The 20,397-nt window shown below is 42.1% G+C and overlaps 2 protein-coding genes and 1 pseudogene across 5 annotated transcripts in view; 1 reads left to right on the forward strand and 2 right to left on the reverse strand.

The window, feature by feature from the left end:
• Nucleotides 1–3,399: 3,399 nt before the first annotated feature.
• LOC115335878 lies at nt 3,400–5,023 on the reverse strand (annotated as a pseudogene).
• Nucleotides 5,024–7,276: 2,253 nt separating this feature from the next.
• Nucleotides 7,277–12,669, reverse strand: LDAF1 (lipid droplet assembly factor 1). Of its 4 annotated transcripts, none has more exons than XM_030001483.2 (5): nt 12,465–12,669; nt 11,039–11,173; nt 9,938–10,106; nt 9,394–9,532; nt 7,277–8,168 (listed from the first exon to the last, which is right to left on the reverse strand). In XM_030001483.2, the coding sequence occupies exons 2-5, from the start codon at nt 11,108–11,110 to the stop codon at nt 8,075–8,077; spliced, it is 474 nt and encodes a 157-aa protein (XP_029857343.1). In that variant the 5' UTR covers nt 11,111–11,173; nt 12,465–12,669; the 3' UTR covers nt 7,277–8,074. The 4 variants fall into 4 exon arrangements, with proteins under 4 accessions (XP_029857343.1, XP_029857341.1, XP_040976072.1 ...); XM_030001481.2 differs by having other exon boundaries at nt 11,039–11,177; nt 12,465–12,666; XM_041120138.1 differs by lacking the exon at nt 12,465–12,669 and adding an exon at nt 11,985–12,110 and having other exon boundaries at nt 11,039–11,177.
• A 2,722-nt stretch (nt 12,670–15,391) lies between these two features.
• Nucleotides 15,392–20,397, forward strand: part of DNAH3 (dynein axonemal heavy chain 3) — a 61,951-nt gene continuing 56,945 nt past the window's right edge. Inside the window, 4 exon segments of the mRNA XM_030001455.2 lie at nt 15,392–15,614; nt 16,086–16,192; nt 17,770–17,871; nt 19,004–19,229. Of these exon segments, the coding sequence (XP_029857315.1) occupies nt 16,160–16,192; nt 17,770–17,871; nt 19,004–19,229 (361 nt within the window). The 5' untranslated portion in view covers nt 15,392–15,614; nt 16,086–16,159.

Genomic DNA, 20,397 nt, shown 5'->3' on the forward strand with positions numbered 1-20,397 from the left:
AAAAGGGTTGAAAATGCTCTGTTGCACTATCAGTGTAACAGCCTTAGGTTAAACATTGTCTGCCAACTTTGCGTAAACAGGGAGAGTGATCATCACAAGTCCAGCTCTGTTCTTTGGGCATGCGGGGCTTCAGACGAAGTCAGTGGACAGACTTTGCTAATGCTAATTGTCAAGCATGCTGTGCATAAATAGCACAGGGCTGGGGACTCATCTGCGGCTTCACTTAAGACTTATTAATGAGTTACTTTTAATACAACAGATTTCAGGGTACATTTTCTAAATATTAATGTAAATTCCATGCAAGGAGAGCATGGAGTACTGATAACATGATTGTTAGGAAAGACTTATGCTGTTAGTCACAGTTACAGTGTCAACAGAAGTGCCATGAAATTATGAATTTCACACTGGAGCCATTTATTTGCAAGTCACTTTTACTATTTATCAACCTGATAGGGGTTAGGGTTGAAATGATTACTTAAGCTATTGTCCAGAGAACCATCTACTATACTTAAGTCCTATTGACTTAGCACTTGGATGGAATATGAAGTATTTCTGCAAAAGCTAGACAAGTGGTGCTTGACAAAGAGGGTTTGTGTACTTGACAGCATGTTGTACTTAACTGTATGGGCTTTTAGCTCATCTGAGCTGAACAAGGCCGATATTCTTAATATTTCCCCCTCTCCATCTTTCTCCTTGTTCCTAAGTGTGGGAAAAGACTGGTGCCTGTTCAGGCAGAGAAGTGTTTCCTTGTCTCTCATTGCTGGATGGAGTTTGAACCTCTGCTCCTGGATGGTTAGAATTTACTAAATAACATATTGGCTGATGTCAATGTGCTGTGAAAGATAAATGTTAGTCAACATCCCCATAAATTAAAATATTTCTCCTATAGCTTGCATATATGAATTTAGAGATCTGCACTAGTGAGGGTGTCTTAAAATACCTTTGTCCCAACTCTCCTTAGAAAGACTTAGGCTGCTCAGGGTCCCCCAGGATGGAGGGATTAGGGTTGCGGGAGTGGTTGCCCTTTGAGGCATGTCTGTGTCTGAAGTAAGGGCCAGTGAATTAGATCCTTGGGGCTGGGTAGGCTGAGGACCTAGTTGGGAATGGTGCCACTGGGGTGGGAAAGGGTCCTGCCATTTCCCTGCTAGGCCGGTGCTGTTCTGCAGGAAAGCAAGAGAGCAGCTGAGAAAATGGGGCCTTTGCACCATCTCCCCAGCCTCCCTTGCTAAGGACTTCTTAGCTCTACCATAGTGTTTAATAATTACAAAAAAACCAAAACCAAACAACCTACACCCTCATTTGAGGGATGGCCTTACTGTCTCCAGTAAAAACACCTGGTCTATGCTGACCTAGTTGTATTTCTTCAGCATATCCCTATCAAAAACCATGTTAATGTGGTGATGGCACAGCATTGAAAGCAGATCTTGTTAAAAGGATGTGGTGAGAAGCTTTGAAATGACAGTGACTGATAAACATGCAAAGGTCAGGGCAGCAGGAGTGAAACTGTTCCACGGTAACCTGTTGGTAACTGAGCATTCACAGCTTTAGCTCCAGATAAGTGCTGATGACAGAATGAATTACATAATGAAAAAGCAATTTAAAATGCAGAAGGAAATGGTTCTTGTGGAGCCAGGCTCTGAGCTGGAATAAATTCACTTGCTTCAGTGTCTGAGTTTATTAAGCCTGCTCCCTTCAACAAAAGATGAGAGTATAATGGAAATTCAGGGGAAAGGATTAAATCCCTTCAGCTGTGTATCCACATGTGAGCTGGAGTCTAAAGCTTTTGATTGTTGTCACCTGAGACAGGTGTAATGGTTCTATTGCTCTGTCTATGGAAGTGCCTCCTGGAAAGCTATTGGAGACAGCCTTGCCTCAGGGATTCCTGGCTATGTGGTTTTGTAATAGTTGTTTGCTGAATTAACATGCTATTAAAATAAATGGCTCCTGGAAATCGAAAGAGGTAGAGATAAAGATCTCCCATGTTATGGAGGGCATATAAATAATCATAGGTATGTTTCTTCATTTGCAGTGCTGATGTTTAGTTACTTTATAGGAGTGGGAATAAATCAAGCTAGTTATGAAGTTTGTAACTTTTAATTTATTAAAATTAAAGTAGGTTGTATGTTCTAGCAACTGAGTATTCTTGATAAAGAATTTGGTCTGGCCTTTATGATCTCCTGAAATATAAAAGCACTTTTTAAGCAGCTTTCATTTGATTTACCATAAAGAGGCAAATGTTCCTTTAAAACAAAAGTGTGTACAACCTTTGCTTTTGCCTGTTTTTCTGGATGTAGGTGCCTGCTATTAGTAGAATAATAGTGTCTCGAAACTAAAGCCCAGTAACTTTTGGTTGCCATGTGCAGCAGAGATGTTTGATTGTCAGAGAATGGGTGCTCAGTGGTTGCTACTGTCAAGTCCTTTCAAAATTGCTCAAGATGGGCACAGGAAAACTGAGCCACCTACAGTCAGGTTGAAAACCTGAGCAATATGCTTTGAGATGTGTATTTGCTAAAGGCTTGCTGCCAGCTGAGGAAATACCACAATGATATGCACGTGCACAGGATATGCTGCCAAGGGCAAGAAACTATTCTGTTTTCTTCTTTTATGTAGATAGGATCTAATCATTACTTTCTACTGCAAAGCAACTTGTAACTTAATGACAGCTACTGTTTAACTTGGGTTTCTGTTGTCCCCTAACAAGATGGTACAGAACTGTGTCCCAGAGTGATTGGGAATAAATCAATATGGTTAGTTTTAATTTAAATATATTTGGGAATATTCACTGGACTTCTTGACAATTGCTGATTCTGGAAAATGGGCGGTTTTGTTGGCTTTAAAATGACAGAAAAATGATTGTCTCACCCACTGTTAAACATGTCATGGAGCTCGTACGTTAGAAAGGAGAGGAGAACTTGATTGTTGTATTTAAAATTTTTGTGAAGTGTGTTTATGCTCCTGAACCATGTTTCAGGAGAAAAATGATCCAGAACAGTGTAAACACCTTTCTTTCTCCTTACTGAGCTTAAATCAAGAAATAAACTTGAAAATTCCCAGGTTTCAAATGGTGGCAGTGTCTCAGCCCTGGGCAGAGGGTCACTGCTTGTCTGGGGTTTTGCACCAAACTATTTTTAGTACGTGGGGTACTCTAACAAAGGGCTTGAGAGGTTTTAATTGCCTGGGGAGAATATAATTCATAACTGTTGGGGAAGATGTAAATAGGAATACGATGCCAAATAGAGCTTCTGCCCAAACGCTGCCATGACTGTCTTCAGGCCAAGTAATGATCCATCCCGTAGGACATGTGGTGCATGGGGCTCACCTGCCTGCCCCTGCCTGTGTCTCTTTGGAAGAGAAGAGGGGCTGGCTTGTGGGGGCATGCCTGAATTATTGTGGGTCTTGCTACCTGCCAGAGCTGGCCACCAAATGCAGCAGTGGCTGCCCTGACTCAAGTGCATCCTCCCGAATGCTTTTGCTCCCGTTGGGGGAAGCCTGCCCTGCAGCTGCTGGCCTTACAGGGACCCCAAGCTGCCTCTGGAAATTTTGGCCCAGCAAGGTGTAGATGGAGGGGTTCGGACAACTATTGGCATAACCCAGGCCCATAGCTGTGTTGTAGTTGTAGTAGAAAGGCATGGTGGGGTAAGTCATGGTGAGCTGGGCAAGTTGCCAGCTGCGGAAAGGTGCCCAGAAAATGAAGAAGGCCGCACAAATAGCAATCGCTGCATGGGTCGGTCTCGTGGTTTGAGCCCTGGTGCATCTTTGGCTCGCTAGTGCTTCTGAGTACCTGGCCATCTTGAGCAGGATCCTCCTGTAAGCTGCTGTGATGAGGGCAAAAGGGATGGCAAACTCCAGGAAGAACTGGTAGAGAGTCTACCAATAAATGTCCCTCTGGGGGTCTGGCAAATGAATCCCACAGCCTAGTAGACCTCCAGGTAAAGGGATGAGCTGGGCTTACAGCCACATGGGTATAATGCTGAGGAGGGGAAGGGCTCAGAGCATGCAGATGACAAGGATTGTCACGGGGGGCTTCCTGAAGGGAGTGGAGGTGAGGGGGTGGATGGTGGCCAGGTAGCAGTCGATAGACATAGCAGTGAGGACATAGATGCTAGTGAACTGGCTGTTGGCATCCAGGGCAGTGATGACGGTGCACGTTGTCTCTCCAAAGTGCCAGGCTCTGTCCCCCAGCAGCTGGTGGATGAGGAAGGGCATGCCCAGGAGGAAAAGCAGGTCCACCATGGAGAGACCGATGATGACATCTGGGATGCTACTGCTAGGGCCAGATTTCTTTAAGATTGTACAGATAACCGAGCTGTTACCAATAACAGCCAACAGGCAGATAATGCCAAACTGGGTGGGTGTGATGAAGCTGCCATAGCTCATCCTGCAGGGGTCACCTGCGGAGACAAGTGTAGGCAGGAAAAAGTCAGCTGTGCCAGGACCACTGGTGAGAATGTGCCTTATGGATGTTCTGGCTTCTAACAGCCGGTGAGTGCTCTGAATGCAAACAGTAACAGATTTCTTAGGCGCATGTAAGATGACAAAGTGCTTTGTGTGTGTGGTTGTGTCTAACAACACACAGGCGCTTTTTCAGTAGCTTTCACAAATACGTGCATTAAAACGTGTCTCTAATCAAATGTGCATACACCCGCTCTTCCCTTCATACGTACGCACATATTAACAATAGAATGGAAGAGCACCAGTGTGTATATCATTCCATGTATGTGCATTTAGACCCTTTCAAATGCATACATATATAATAAATGTTTCAATACGTATATTCATATTTCTGACACACATATTGCTCAACTGTATGGATAATAATATCCATATGCAGGCTTTCTTCAAAACCATTTCACATAAGTGATTTTTTTCTTCCCCCCCTACACCTATTATAGTTTATACACACTAATGTATATTTTCACTTAGCTGTTTATTGCACTTACGAGGCAGAGAAGTTTTGAACAGCCTTGGAGCTGTTGGGGATGCAGCTGTTCAAGCTCTCAGTGTGATTTGTTTTAAAATCCATCCTTCAGGAAAAACTGGTCCCTATCAGCAGCTTGAAGATGTTAGTGTTTCCTGTTGAAAGAATAAAGGTTGCACATTCCTTGGAGATCTGTGGAGCTGCTCAGAAAGCCATTGCTCTAAGCATCAGCAGAGGCTGTTAATGCAGATTAAAAAGCAGCTCCTCTGCTCCCTGCACCACCAGGCAAAAGTGATGCCAGGATGTAATGAGGCAGCTCCTGTCACCAAGCTGGCAGCAGAGTGCTGGAAACACGCTTGCAGGGAGAGCAGAATTTCATTTTAGTGCTAAAGGCAGTGATTGGGATCCACTGATAGACTAAGTAATGAACTTGAGCTCTGGAGAGGCAAATGGGGCCTGAAGTAAATAAAATCCTCTAAATAAAATGATAGGCAGCCAGCACTGAGAGGACAGTGCTTTTAGGGTCTAACTGAGTATAAATATCTCCATATAATTCTGCAAAGAACCATGTTAATCTAAAGTCAAGTTTGCAGCAAGATTTGCAAGCATAGATTGGGGATAGTCTCTTTAGATTCTGAAGCAAGATCATCCTAAAGTGAAAAGGTACAAGCTGTGTAAGTACACAGAAAGCTAGCGTTTTCTGGCTGTTCCTGGTAAGTTGCAGCACAGATGATAAACAGCATCATTATTTCCTTCCTGTGAAGTGCTTTCTCCACTTCAATTCATTTTGAGCTCTTGAGCACAGTAACAGTTACGTGTGTTTCATTTTAGGCAGACTGACAGAAGAGAATAGGAGATAAACAAGGGATTTATTTTCTAGGTGTATTTGAAATTACAGCAGTTCAGCCTGTAAAAAAGGCAAAACACTGGAAACAAATGAGGTGGTGACTGTGTTATAACCAGTCACATTAATCATTGCCTTATTTCCCTCAACCATTAGTCTGCTCTAAGCAGCCAGTAAACTCCTAGATTGAAGGCATTACTGCCTAGAAAAAGTAAGATTTGGAAAGTGAGATTAGACTCAAACTGTATCCCGATGATGGGGGCCAGTAGTCTGGTGAAAGGCAGGGTTCTGTAATGACTAGAATGCTATTTCAAGGCTCACCTTTTGCTAGTTGTAAGGACTTCTAGCACTTAGAAATAGTTATTTCAGTATTTCACAGCTCTTAAAAGCAGGTACCAGTCCATTTGCACAAGGGATAATGTATTCCATTTACCAGCCAGTGCAAAATGCCTCATTCACCTCAATGCCCCCACCACACTACCTAGTTGGAGTCTCTTCATTTGCAAACACCAGTATATTTCAGTTTTTTGCAGTCCAGTGTATGCACTGGGGAATTTGCTTTTAGGTTGCGTTACCTACAGCTGTGACATGCATCATTGTGCAGCACCACACAGTTCTTAAGAACAGCATTCTAATTTTTCCCCCACTGATCCTCACCTGCTGTAAACTGGCAGAGCTCTACTGTAATTAACAGCAGCTGCAGATTTGATCCTAAAGTGGTGATACCAGCTATGTAAAAAACTATGTACATATATTCATGTTAACTCTTTTTCCACATTTCAGATGGATTTCTCCAGGCTGTATGTCATGTAAACAGTATCACAGCACTAGCTTTTCTTACAAGGAAAGTAGAGAAAGTACTTTTCCTGTTTCTTTTTTTTTTTTTTTTTTTTTTCTTTCCTACCACTTGTATATTACTATCAACCAAAAGTTAAAAAAAAAAAAAAAAAGTGGTTGGGAATAAAGCTTTGAAGCACCTGAAAAAACAAACATTTTTATCTACTTAGTAACTTATGAAAGAAATCTCCTGTTATGGTCTCCATTCTGTAAATCCTTCATAGTTAACTGGAATTTAGTAAATACTAGAGCACTTTATGAACTAGCATCAGGTCCTGTCTGTCTCCTGCAGACAGAAACCGAGAGTAAGGCTAAGGATGCCTTCACTCTACTGCTGAAGGGTCGGGCCAGCTTATCACTACAGCTGAAAGTGTTACCACCAATACTACGTGGAACACATTACGGCTCAGACAGATAGATAAACTGACTCCACGTTGGAGTCAAACAGCATGTTGGCTCATGCAAAGCTCGAGTATTACACTAATTTAGTCCTTAGGATTCTGCATTTCCATGAGAAGGGGAGTGATCTGCAGTTTGTGGCTCAGCGATATTGGCCAGCCAAAGTACTTTAATGTTAACTGAGGAGAAAAATTCAGCTCCAAATGTAGCCCTTCCTACAAGTAGGTCTGGAAAAGTTGTTTTTACTGTAGAATAAACAGAATAACAAGACAACCTGGTTAAACAAACAGCACTTTATTAAACTAATATAGTTAGATACTTTCTTAATGCTTAAAAATATTATAGCATTTGCAAAAATGAAAAAAGTTTAAATAACATACAAGAAGTTACAACTGAGAAGCAAAACAAGCAATTTAAATACCTAAATAAATATGACAAAATGCAAGACCTAACTGCATACCATTGATGTGATGAGGCAATGAGAACAAGGAAAATAACCCTTCAGAATAATGCAACATCTGAAGGTATATAAAAGCTGATACCATGACTTACTTAACACATGATAAACCCCAATTTTCCTCATATAATAAATATAAAGCATTAGCATGGTGTGCTCATACTATTTTAACAAAGGCTGTTAAGGCTTAAAAATATTTTTTAACGTTCAAAAAACATTTCTGGTGTTCTGAGCTTTGACACTTATGTATCAAAATGACCAATTACTGTGTACAAATTTCAAAAGATAGTACACCCAGAACTCCAGTAACAAATGGGAAGTCAAATACCTACCTACCCTTTCTTTCAACTAATTGTCACTGACTCAACAGTAGCAGTTATTATTACATCCCTTTACAAAATTCTGTGGAACATTCCATTATGCACACAGACTTAATATCACAATGCCCCGCTGCTTAATGGTTATTCTTAATATTAGTTTTACAGTGACAATGTAAGATGCATATCGATTTTATCAGTTCCCATAAGGAGTGGTTGAATGCTCAACGAGTAAACAATTATATTGCAAAGGTCAGGGTAGTACAGTTAAGTGCCTATGAAGGAAGTGGGGAGAAACCCACTTATTCGTTCTTTCCATTATTGGCAGAAAGATCCAAGACAGAAGGACTCTTCTGTGGCAAACTTCCATTAACTTCTTGCTTCCTTATCTGACCCCTGTATACAAGAGAAAAGAATGGTTTTACAGTCTGTTCTTCTGTAAGATTATGGTCTTCTAACTTTTTGCTCAAAAGAGACGAGCAACGTGAGATGTAAACCTGTCTTGAGACTCCTGGAACATCCACTGCTGGTCTACCAGAGCTTCTCTCAAAAGACACAAGAACACAAAAAGAGCAGGTATTATCTGTTTTAACATCAAAGCTGTAAGTTGATATGACTGGTCTGTAGGTTGGGTTGCATATTCAGATATGCTATGGAAAAAAAGAAGTCTTTTCTGGAATTGGTGGGCAATGTTATGGACCTGGCAGCATATCCCGGAGGAGTGTTAGGGAGCCCTGGAACAAATGCAAGCACACTGGGCCTTGCACCATGGTCTTGTCATCCTGACGATATCATGGGCTCCACAAGCAGTTTTGTGTGTCCACAGCTGTGATGAAGGAGCAAACTCAGGAAGTCTAGGATGGAGCAGCTGTAATTTTTCTTCTTGCTCTTCCTTATGTTTAAGAAGTGATTACCGTTATTCATTCCCTGGTAGATATTTAAGCGGGCAACAGGTGGCACTCCAGCACAACCTGCTAGTGCCTCTTACTCCTAGCCAGTACAAAGAAGCATGGCTAAGGCAATGCTGAGTGAAATAAGGCCTCCAAGCCTGAAGTACTGGGAGACATAATGTGCAAGCAGCACATGTGCAGCATCCAGTAAAACCTGTAATTTCTATTTTGGCCACACTGCCCCTTTTAAGTACCCCTCTGCCTATTCCAAATCTACAACTAATCTTGGTCCATTACTCTACAAATGCAGGTAAGCAGACATAGCTGGGTCATCATGCAGAAAAAAATGCAAACGGTTCATCCTCTAGGCAAAGTCCAATTTGGAAGTGTGTTTTAATGACATTTAAAGCAACAAATACTCTGAGTGACACAAAGTTGTATTTTACTGCTTGATGGCGTGTTGTGTTAGCACATGCACATTTAAAGACTATTTACATTTCCTCTTTTGTAAATAGGCAAGAGGGCATGAATTAACTCTCATTAAAATATATATTGGTGACTAGACACTTGTATGCTGCACATTAAGCCACCAGTGTAGCCAGAGATGCTCTAGCATTCAAGAAACATTTGTTAAACTAAGCAACAGTGGCTCACGTAGAATAAAGTAATCAATGCAATAGTACAGTTGCAGAGTTTGAAACCCAAGCATGGATCAAGACATCAATACTCACCTTGAAGCATACCAGTAGTTGACCAGAGTTGAAAGAACGACATAACAAACACTAAGTACTCCAGAAACTCCCAGTGAAAGTGCACCCAGGCCACACAGCACACAGAGGAGGGCTATGCCACCTATGGCTATTATAACACCTAAAAAAAGAAAATCAGTTTGTTATTTAAACAAGTTTATACACAAGTATATTAGAACATCTGACGTTCTACCACAACCCCAATTTCAAACCATTTGGGAAAACAAGTCTTCTGCAATCAACTAGCAGGCCTCTGTAAAAGCTATGCATGGTCAAGATAACTGGTTTAGGCATATCCTGGTGGCTGAGATGATTAGAAAGGGAAATAGGATTTCCCCTGTATAGACTACACTTAATCTGATTACTATTCTTGTATTAAGAGTTTCACTACTGCTGAGACCTGAGGACTACATGCAGAAATCCTCAATTGCTTGAACTGCGGTCTCCAGAAGGAAGAATTAAACAAAGACAAGACATCATGCCTTAGAAGGGAATAAGTAAGTACATACATGCAGGCATATAATACCTTCCATGACTATCACACCAATGCAGGCCATTAGGGCTGTTGTAACAACAAAAATCAGGAAAAATGCAACGGGAATAACAGACACTGCAATAAACATCAGGAGCGATAAGGCAACAAAAGGATGGTCATCTAAATATTGGCCAACACGAGAATTCATAAATGCAACAACCTGTGGATGAAAGAAAAACATTTCAGATTTTGTTTTTATCTTGTCATAGATAACTTTTAAAGGTCACTGCTACTTTAGTGAACTGCAGGTAGCATCTTTTTGTAAGTCTGCAGCTTCAATAGAGGGCAGCTGTTGCCTCTGTATTTCAAAAGCATGAAGACTTACTGCAAATTTAGATAACTTCACAGCAAATATAATTCTACCAAGAACAGACATGTTTCTCTTGGACTTCCCAGTTCCATTCTTGCACAAATTAAAAAACAAAACAAAACAAAGAACCTGAAAACAAGTAAGAAAACAAGTAAAAAAAAAAAACAAATCACAGTTTAGCTGCACAGTATTTCAGTGGGGTCTCAACACTATGATTTTGATCTAGAGAACTGTATTTGTTAAGAAAAAAAATACTGTAACATTTAAAAATGATGATGATTTTTCTTTTTTTCATGCCTCAGTAATATCTGCAACCTGCTCGTATATTGACTGTAAGTACAGTGCAGGCATGTCTGCTAATTATAATATAAAATTATAATATTTTAAAAAAATCCTCTTTACAGATGCAGTCATACCTACACACTAGAATTTTACTGTAGTAGAGACATTTCCTGTCCCTTAAGGAAATATGTATTGCAGTTTTAGTTCTTTTTATAGCAGCACAACCATTTAACTAAAATGCCACTCTACTATCTCAAATGGTTATACCAGTAAAACACAGAAATGCAGAACAGGCTTCTCTCTTTCTTGATTGCTGAAGGTGTAGGGGGACAGCCCTTCCCATAGGCTCCTCAGCGTTCACTTAAAAAGAGAGTACCCATTCCCCCCCCCCCCCCAAAAGAAGTTCTGAAAGTGCATTTAAATAAATTGGGCTGTGATATTCCAAGAGTTATGAAAGGAGTATCTTTATAAATATATTATAAATTATAATCCAGACCCACATTTGAGTTGCTATGGATGGACTGCACCACGGAGTGCCATTGCTTCTGCAGTTCTTGCATTTCTTTAGACATGCTGTAATCCTCAGCCACGAGCGTGAATCTTTTGAACAACCAGTTCTCACTCAGCCATCCAATTTTCCTTAAAATTAAGGTACAATTAGTAACAGGCTCACACAGATGTTTTCTGAAAATGAAGTATTTCGTTTGCAACAACAGAGAATGTAGATTTCAGATGTTAATGTGATCCACAGAGTCTAAAACATTACTTTTACAAAAGTACATCTAAAGTAGGCGGCTAGTCCCCGAAAGCTCTTCTGAGACTCCCAAAGCCAAGTACCAAGATACAAGGCAACTCTCACCTTGTTCCTTTATAACATTAACCCCACATTTAACGGTGAGGGTATTGAATTGCCAGTAAAAAGGTCAATTCTAACAATCCACATGGACAATTTAACGGTACTTGTCCTGGAAGCTTGTAACACCTTAACGACACTTGTTTTTGTAAGTAGCCTCACGTTCGGAATTGCAGCCATACCCTGTACAGCTTCAAAACTCTGCATATAAAGGCGAAATGCTTTCAAACGCTCTGAACATACTTAATTGTGACAGTTTAAAGGCAACATCAGCTCAAAAAAATCTCCCTTCCCCCTCGAAAACGTAATCTGTCGTTGCTCGGAGGACCCGTACCAGGGGAAGGTTAAAAGAGGTGTTTCCCTGCTCGTAAATCTGAACGGTCACCGTGTCAGCATTACTACTTCGTGCTCTGCCTCCGGACGCGGTGCCTCCCTTTGTTTACACAGCACTTTCACACAGCAGCGCCCGAGTTCTCGCTCCTAGCAGCACCGGCAAGGAGAGGGACCGGGGGGGGAGCAGCTCCCGCCGGAGGAGGCCACCCCCCCGAGAACGCTCGCGCCGGGGCAGGCAGCGCCCGAGCCCCGAGCGTTACCTTTCCCCACGCCGCCACCCGCGGCCTAACACCGGGCACTTCGAGGTCGGGAGCCGATTAATCGCACCCCGCCACGCCGTCAGCGCCGAGGCGCGCTGCCGCTGCCCTTCAAGCGGGTCCCCGGGCGGCAGCCGCCGCGCCCTGGGCCGCCCTCCCCCGGCCTGGAGCGCTGAGGCGGAGCGCGGGTCTCCCCTCGCCTCCGTCCCAAGCAGGGCGGGCGGAGGCCGCGCAGGGCTGAAGGGGCTCGGCGCTGGCGGCTGGGAGGCCCCGTCGCGGTGGGCTGGGGGGCCGCCGCCCGCCGGAGCCGAGGGAGGGTAAGGGGAACGCGGCTCCCGCTCCCGCAGGGCTGCGCCTCGCCGCTGGCGCCCACCCTCCCGCTGCGACCGAGCGGCGGTCAGGGCTGACGGGCCGCCCCGCAGTCCCCGGCCAGGCGGAGCGGGGCGGCGCCGCTCCCCGCCGAGCCGGGGCCGTCCCTCTCACCTGCGGCGGCTGCCCGCCGGGCCTCAGCCCCTCTCGGCGCCTCGCCCTCCCGCCCTCCGGCTGCGACGCCCGGCGCGGCCCGGGCTGGGCCTGCCGGGGCCGAGGGAGGTGCCGCCGCCCTCCCGCCGCTGTCTCCTCCCCGCGGGGGCCGGCGGCGCGGCGGGCAGGGCCCGGCGCCTGGGGAGGCTGAAGAGAGGAGAGGGCCGGAGCAGCGGGGCAGGGACACCCGTGGCGTGGCGCAGGCACCGCGGCGGGGTGTTTAGCGAGCAAGGGCGTAGGGAGGTTTCAACAGGCCGCCCGGGGGCTTAGGAGCTTTTATCGGTTTCCTTGTTGTGCCCTTTCACGTCCCCCTGCCTGTCCTGCCTTTCACACATTCCCCTCCCGGGCCCTGCCTCAGCCTCTCAGGTCTGGGCACCCTCGGAGCGTCCCAGGGTTTTGTGCGGCTTTAGGAGCTTTTTCGAATTAAGGGTAGAAAATGAGGGTATCTGCGATAGCCCCGCAGTTCCCCTCTGTGTGCAGGGGTACGCTCAGCCCCGAGAGACTGGGGGTGTCAGATCTAGATTCCCAGTGCCAGAGCCGATCAGATAGCGGAGGGATGTAATCCCACCATCCCAGCTGGAGGGGTTGCTGCCGTCGGGTGGGAGGCTACGAAGGCAGCTTTAGGTGGATTGTGGCTGTTGAGGCGGTCACGCCGTGTGGTGCAGTGGAATGGCAGCCGTGAAACGCTTCATCTGGCATAACCGCCTTCACCTCCTGCTCCATCTCTGGTTACTTGTTCCCACACGTTTCCACCTTGTCCTGCTGTCTCCACGGGTGTTTGGGTGGCCACGTGGCAAACCTGTTTGGGGAGATGCTCCACGTGAGGAATAATTGCTTGAAAAATTCAGCTGAGTTTTCAGCAAGATCGGTGCATCCTACAGTGTCCCCGCATTTGGAGGGGACTGTTCGTCTCAGAAGTTACGCTCGCTGAGGTGTGTTGCATGATGATTTGGCCTGGCTGCTTTCCAGAGCCATCACGATGGTGTTACAGGCAAGCGTGAAGCTTCAGTGAATTCCCAGCTTTTGCTACGTAGATGGAATTTTTCATGCTGTAAATTACAGTCAGAAATCAGTAAAATATTCGTGCTTCTCATGACTGCTTTAATCACTCTTTTTGATTGGTGCCACCCGTGAGAGTATTGCAAAACTGAACATTAATGGTTTCGTGATTATTTTTTAAAGGCAACAAAATAAATACCATGTTTAATTTGGGGCGTGCTGATCTTAGAACGCAAAGAGAGGTTGATACAGAATCATATGCACACACATCTGGTTCTGAGAAAAACAATATGTTGACAATCGACACGTACAGACATTTTGAGCTAAGCGGGGACCTTTTAGTTCTATCAAGGTTTTATAAAGTATGGGGTTTTTAACCTATCAGACTGTCAGAGCTCTGTGTCTTTGAGGTGCTGATTTCAATGAGTTCTGTAGATACAAGGATCTGTGTAGACAGAGGAAGTAAAAGAGAGATTTGCATATTAATACAAATTTGGACCATGGGCTCTAAAAGCCCAACACAAGATACCTGCAAGAGGATGGTGAGGGCAAGTTTATTTTGCTTGAACTGTTAAAGCGTTTATATGTCATATTATTAAAGTGCGTAGTGTATTGATATTCCTAGCAGACTATATATATATATATAAAATTAAATTTCAATTTGTTGATTTTGTATAATTTTTTTTAAAGTGAGCATAGGGAAAAACTAACTGGTGGAATTATAGTGTGACATAATCCGGTGATAATGGCAGTATAAAGTTTAATGGCTCCACTGAGTTTAGAAGTATATTGGAGATTTTAAATTTCTGGCTGTTTTCAAAACATGCCATAGCTGCGGTTTTGGAGATAGTCTTGTACATCTTAGTGAATTATTTTCCTGCTATGCATAATTATTTCTTCTGCTAGAAATTCACATATAATCTCTTACTATATAAAGTAACTGGTTTTAATGTTTCCCAAGCAGCACAAGTAATTTATTTAACCTCAAAGGACATGCATATATAAGCATCCGAGTTGTTGTGCACAGAGGAACAGTAGTTACTATAACTGCTGCTTAATTGAGTTTGTCTTCATGCCAGCATCAACTTGAATTAGCAGGAAAATACTCACGTTGCAAACCAGCACTGAAATATTTGGAGGGTTACCACACACACTAGCCTAGCATTTGCCAGCTCCAGCATTAGCAGCACTGGTTCTGTACCCCACACTGCTGGCTTGTGTTTAAAGAGCAGCTTTGTTTATGGTAGGAACTTTCACATGTGGCCAGGCAGGAACAATGTTCCACTTCTAGTTGGTATTATATTAAGATGTAAGGAAAACTGTGCTGTTAACTTGGGGATATCAGCCATTCTTACAGTTTACAGAAAACAGGATGAAAAATAACATCCAAAGATGTTGGGAAAGAGTTTAAGTTAAAATGGAAGTCTCGCTGTGTTGGCAGAACACGTACAAGGCCCCTCTTGAGGGTCAGTATAAGGAGACTGTGCTAGATTTCATGTCGGATGGTAATAATTCCCATTTGTGAAGAAATTTGGTGGAGGACTTTTTCAGGACGTAGTGATGACTGTGAGTGGGAGGCAAATGCATACAAGCAGACTTAGAGGAATTGGGAGTAGAAGTATCCCACCTGCTGTCTAAGGATCTTCAGGGAGTTTGATTCTGAATGGTGGAAAAGTGATAGAGATGTTTGGGTTCAAGATTTTGAATCTTTTAATATCTTTTTTTTCCCTAGTTCTTCCTAAGAAGATTTGTGTTTATATAGCCTTTATTGCTCTGGGAGCTCCCTTGCTGTGTGCAGTGTTTTCATACAAATGTCAGAATATCTGAGATGTCTCAGGACTACATTTTTAGTAGCTTTCAGAGCTAAAATGAACCTGTACAGTTGCTCATTGGTTCCACAACTGAATCTCCCTGACCACAGCTTGGCGCAACACTGTGCTGAAAGGGGCTGTTTTCTCTCCACTTGGGGAAGAGAGGGAGGAGGGAATTCCTGTCTCCAAGCACCAGCTATGCTGTAACTGGGGCGACGAAGCTGAGGACTGAAAGGCAGAGTGTCGGAGAAGTTCACCAAGCTGGAACAGGCAGAGGGACTGGTAACAAGGGTGCCTGCAGGTAGTACCTGCTCTGACCCTGCTTGCTTATGCACTCGGTGGATGTGTAAGGTGTGCTGGGCATCTCTGTCTTTCTCTTTTCCCATTCCTTTTGACGTGTGCTTATTTCTCATGGCAATTAATGTGTGGCTCTGTCTGCTGTAAATCACAATTAGGGGCCCAGAGTCCCTGGGACATTAGAAGAGAACAGGCAGTGGCACGGAAACTAGTTTTGGAGAAAGTAGAAAGAACAGGGTGGAAAAAATGTTGCTTGAAAGGCATCTGGAGAGAGTTAGAAAAGATTAAGGTAAAAAGTGAGCTTGAAGAGGAATGGAAAAAAAGAGAGCGTGTGGATTGAATGGGCAGAAAGCTTAGTGTTGTAAACAAGGAAGGGGAGAGCTGGGATTTTTCTTCTTCCTGGCAGTTGGGATAGGAAGCTGACTGTTTTGACATGTTGTGTAGTACCTGAAATGAGTGTCTAATTCTTTTCCAGTGCTGTAATGACAAGGATGCTTATATTGAGGGGGAGGACCAAAAACTTCTAAGCAAACAAAAAAACAAAGCAAAATGAAGCCAACACAGAGCCCGAGGCTCCTGAGGGTAAGTTCTTTCTGCAGTGACTGTGAAAAATGGATAACTTTTTCAAAACTTCAGATGAAATTGGCTATTACTGGTGGCTAGTGGTTTGACATTGGAAGAACTCTTATTTGAAGGCACTCGTTCTTGTTGAATATTCTTTGGACCTAAGCCTTTATAATACACTTCTTATTAAGAATTCCTTTGCTCAAGTATTTAACTTTTGGAAGGGTTAGGTGGCATATAAATGAAGAGTTGCTTTAGAATGAACAATGGCTTTCTTAATAACTCTTGTACCTTTAAGAAGGAACAAATCTCCTAATAAACTGCGTGGTTTATTCATTTCTAAAGTACCCTAAGGCCCAATCCTTTAGTCATTAATCAAGAGCAATTCATGCTGTCTATAGTGAAATATGCCTGGCAGTGATAATATCTTGATTTCTGTGTGTCTGTGTGCAGGCACGCTGGGGAATACCAAGGAGGTAAATCAGATCAGTCCTTCCTCAAATTTTATTTCTAAATGGGCTCTACTTTGCTATTGAGGAGGGCACAACTTTGTCTGCTGGAAAACTAAGTTTGAGCAGCCTAGTTTTCCAGTCATATATCAGAAAGCAATAACCACGTGCTAAAAATGCATTAAAAATTATGTAAAAAATGATGGTATGTTATTCAAACATAATTTTATTGGGTAATAACATCCTCTTTTATGATGATTTAATTCACTGGCGTTCAGATACCACATACTTCCACCTCCTTTTACTGATAGTGTCACTATATATTTGGGAATTTGTTCCTCATGAATCTCCTAAACAAATTCGATTTAGGAAACTCAGAGCAGACTAGGGGTGAGGTTTTGGCCCATGCTAAGGAAAGTTGCCATTCAAAAAAATCTTAAACCACTGTGAGGCTAAATAATTCTGAGAAAATATTCTTGGACAACTTTGTATGGAGTCCTGGAAGGCCACCTCAAAGTATGGTCACCTTGAGGAGATGGAACATAGTCCTAAGATATATTAGGTATTCTCTTATTTGTATTGAAACACTTTGCAGAGTCGTTGCGAGCAATCTGTTCTTCCAGTGGCATCCTGGCAATATAGCTTCTTCTGGAGCTGGGTCATTATAGACATGAAAAAATCTAGTGTTTTTTTTCTCCCCAGTAATGCAGCTCACGCAACTTGGGCTGTTTCACTGTCAATTTGGCAGTCTCATAGGCTTTAATATTTTAATATCCAATGTTTATACCATTACAAACTCTACACAAAGTGGAGTTTTTAGTATAACTAAAAATATTTTAAACAATTTGAATTGTTTTCAGTGATATAAAAATGTTCGGGTTTTTTTGTTTTGCTTGGTTGGTTTTTTTTAATCTGACATTTATTGGTGATTGGAAGTTTTATCAAATGACTACAAAGAACCGTGCAATCTGAAAACCTGTTTTGCTGAGGAACCTGCTCCACAGAATGTCCGTTTCCTTGAAATTAGAAAAGTTGCAATATGTCATTTCCAATGAAAACTGAAAGTCTCTGTTCTTTCTGAATGTATCTTTTTTGAAACAGTGTATTTCATAAATGTCTTTGAAGTTGTTTTTCATTTCTCTCTAGTCACAAAATGATTCTGTATATAACATGAGTCATGCAAAACGGTTACCGGAATTACCGCCCCTACCTGCTTCTGCTTCAGCTGCACCTTCAGAATTGTATCAGGTATGTTGCTCTCTCCCCTTGTGTAAGGTTACACATTAAATTACATGTGCTAGCACCATTTTAGGCATCATATATTACCAGGCAGATGGTAATATAGGTAGATGAAGTAAAAATAAGAAAAACTAAATTACTAAGTTAAAGTACTAAACAGATTGTCAGGTACTTCATTAGAGCTGCTTTTATTTAGAAAAGTGTTGTTACAACTTCTATTATGATTTGGATATTAAACCTTGGCAGTTTAAATTTGTTCTTTAAATTTATAGTTTATTATTTGCTGTTAAATTTTGGATTAAATATTTTGAGTTTAAGTTTCTGGGGAAGGAAGCAAGTAGTAAAAATATTTTTCTTCCAAACAAATTGTGATTTCCCCTGCCCACCCCCAATACTTTATCACGGAGCACAAAAACCCCTGAGTTAGACTGCTGTTCCAAAACCAGCTGAGAGCTTGACAGGTACAGCATTGATCAGAATGGATAGCTTGTACAGCTGCACAACTACAGCCTCTGCTCTGTGACACAAATAAAAATTACATATGGCAACACTTAAGGGGAGGAAGAAGAGAGAGCTTGCTTTCCCCACCATAAGTGCCTCACAGTTGCTCGTTTGGCTTGTTTGTGTCAGCACTTCAGTTCATCTAAGATGTCTTTCTTTAGAAAGATATTGTTTGCTAAGAAACTGAAGTAGTTTCTGATGGAAAATGGGTTATTTTGGACTTTGTTTGAAAACAGGAAATTTTAAGTGAGACATATACTCTAAAATAATGGTAAAAAAGTGAAAATTATTCAGTGAAGTTTTAGATAAAATTTTTTATTTTCATCAATTGGACTTGGGAGGATGTGTTAAGGGTTTATGTAAGACATGGGAGCTGATTTAGCCAGTCCTGAAATTTGTGTCACATAAGCAGTAGATTTTTGCCAGCTGATTTTTCTTTCTTTTCCAGAAACCGCTAGTAAAATTATTCTTACACATGTGTGGAACATCAGGATCTAAAAATAGATTGGTGATCAAATGACTCTGTCAGACTTATGTATTAGCTCTTTATATGAACTGATCTTCAACCCTATTCTAGCTCTAAGAAGACTCTTTAAATGACTGTGCTGTGTAAAACTATTGCTTTTTTTGTCAATTTCAGCTTGTCCTTAAGAGCAGCTGTTATCCTCCTTTGATGCAACGAGCATCATGGACTTTGGCAGCTCCATTCAAAGAACAGAGTTACTACCGAAGCCCAAGTGACTCCATAGCTAATAACTATACTCTCACTGCACGGGATTTAAAATTGAAAAATGTGTGCAAATTCAAGTCCTCTTCAATGACAGGGACATTACTGAGTTCAGCAGAGCAGAGAACAGCCTCACTGCGTATCCATATTTGAATGTGTTTATAAGTTTAGCCTTGCTTGTTCTATACATTTTTGTCTCTAATTTCTTATCTGTTAAAGCATCGTCCCTGGAAAAATCACTTATCCCTAACAAACGCTTACAAGCTTATCACCACAGGGTCAGTATAGACAAATTTCCAAAAGCATACGTTAATAAAGGTAAGGCCAGTTTCTGATTAATTAGTTAGGTTCATCCCTCCAAATATCACGTGCAATTATTTGGAGGGAATTGTTTGCAAAGCAGAAAATGAACAAAATACAAGTTAGCTCTTGTTATTGCTAGAAGTAAAAGTACCAACAGGAAAACAGAAACAAATTCAATGTGCACCCCTGTTATGTTCATATTCATGAGTCTTGCATAGCAAAACAAGGTGGGGGACAGGCATTAAAACGTTTACCTGAGGGTCAAATCCAAGAAATGTTGCTTAATACACTGTTTATGTCTAAACCATGTAACTGATGTATTTGGTAGCAAACTGCATACATGTGTAAATGCTACAATATGAGAAGTTGTATGCTGTTGATTCAACATGACACTGTGATATAAAGCAAATAAGGTTAAGAGTTGTAACACTCTTGCTATTTAAGTTTACCAATATGTATATATCAAACATTTTAGGAAAACAAGTTGTTTAGGCTTTAAGTGTCTTACCAGTTGCAGGTGTCAAATTAACTCCATTACTTAGTCTGAAAATTTCAAAGTAAATTATTAATGAACTTTATCTCCTAATTATCTAGTTAAATGTCCTCTGTATCAAGAGTAAGACATTCATAAACTATAGTTTTCTACATGCTGTCTGTCTGTTAATATACTCATCCTGCATTGTTGCTTTGCTTCCCTGAAGTGTTAGAAATTGTTTTGTTTCCCTGGGATAGGTGAGACATCATAGCTTCAATATCTGCTTAGTCCCCTTGTACGCTATTTAAGAAGGGTTTGGTTTTGTTCATAGGGTCTCTTTAACAGTTTCTTTATCATACACCTGATACTTCTACACCGTGTACTTCTCGAGTACATGGGTGGGAGGTGGGAAGCAGGTCATGGTACTTTCCTTGGTGAGAAGGCATGATGTATTAATTTTGTTAAAAGAGCTGTTTATTTGTACTCTGAAAAGCACATGGTAATAGTTTGTACTTCTCAGATTTTTCAT

Source organism: Aquila chrysaetos, chromosome 25 (genome assembly GCF_900496995.4).
Source record: "Aquila chrysaetos chrysaetos chromosome 25, bAquChr1.4, whole genome shotgun sequence".
Taxonomy (NCBI): Eukaryota; Metazoa; Chordata; class Aves; order Accipitriformes; family Accipitridae; genus Aquila; species Aquila chrysaetos.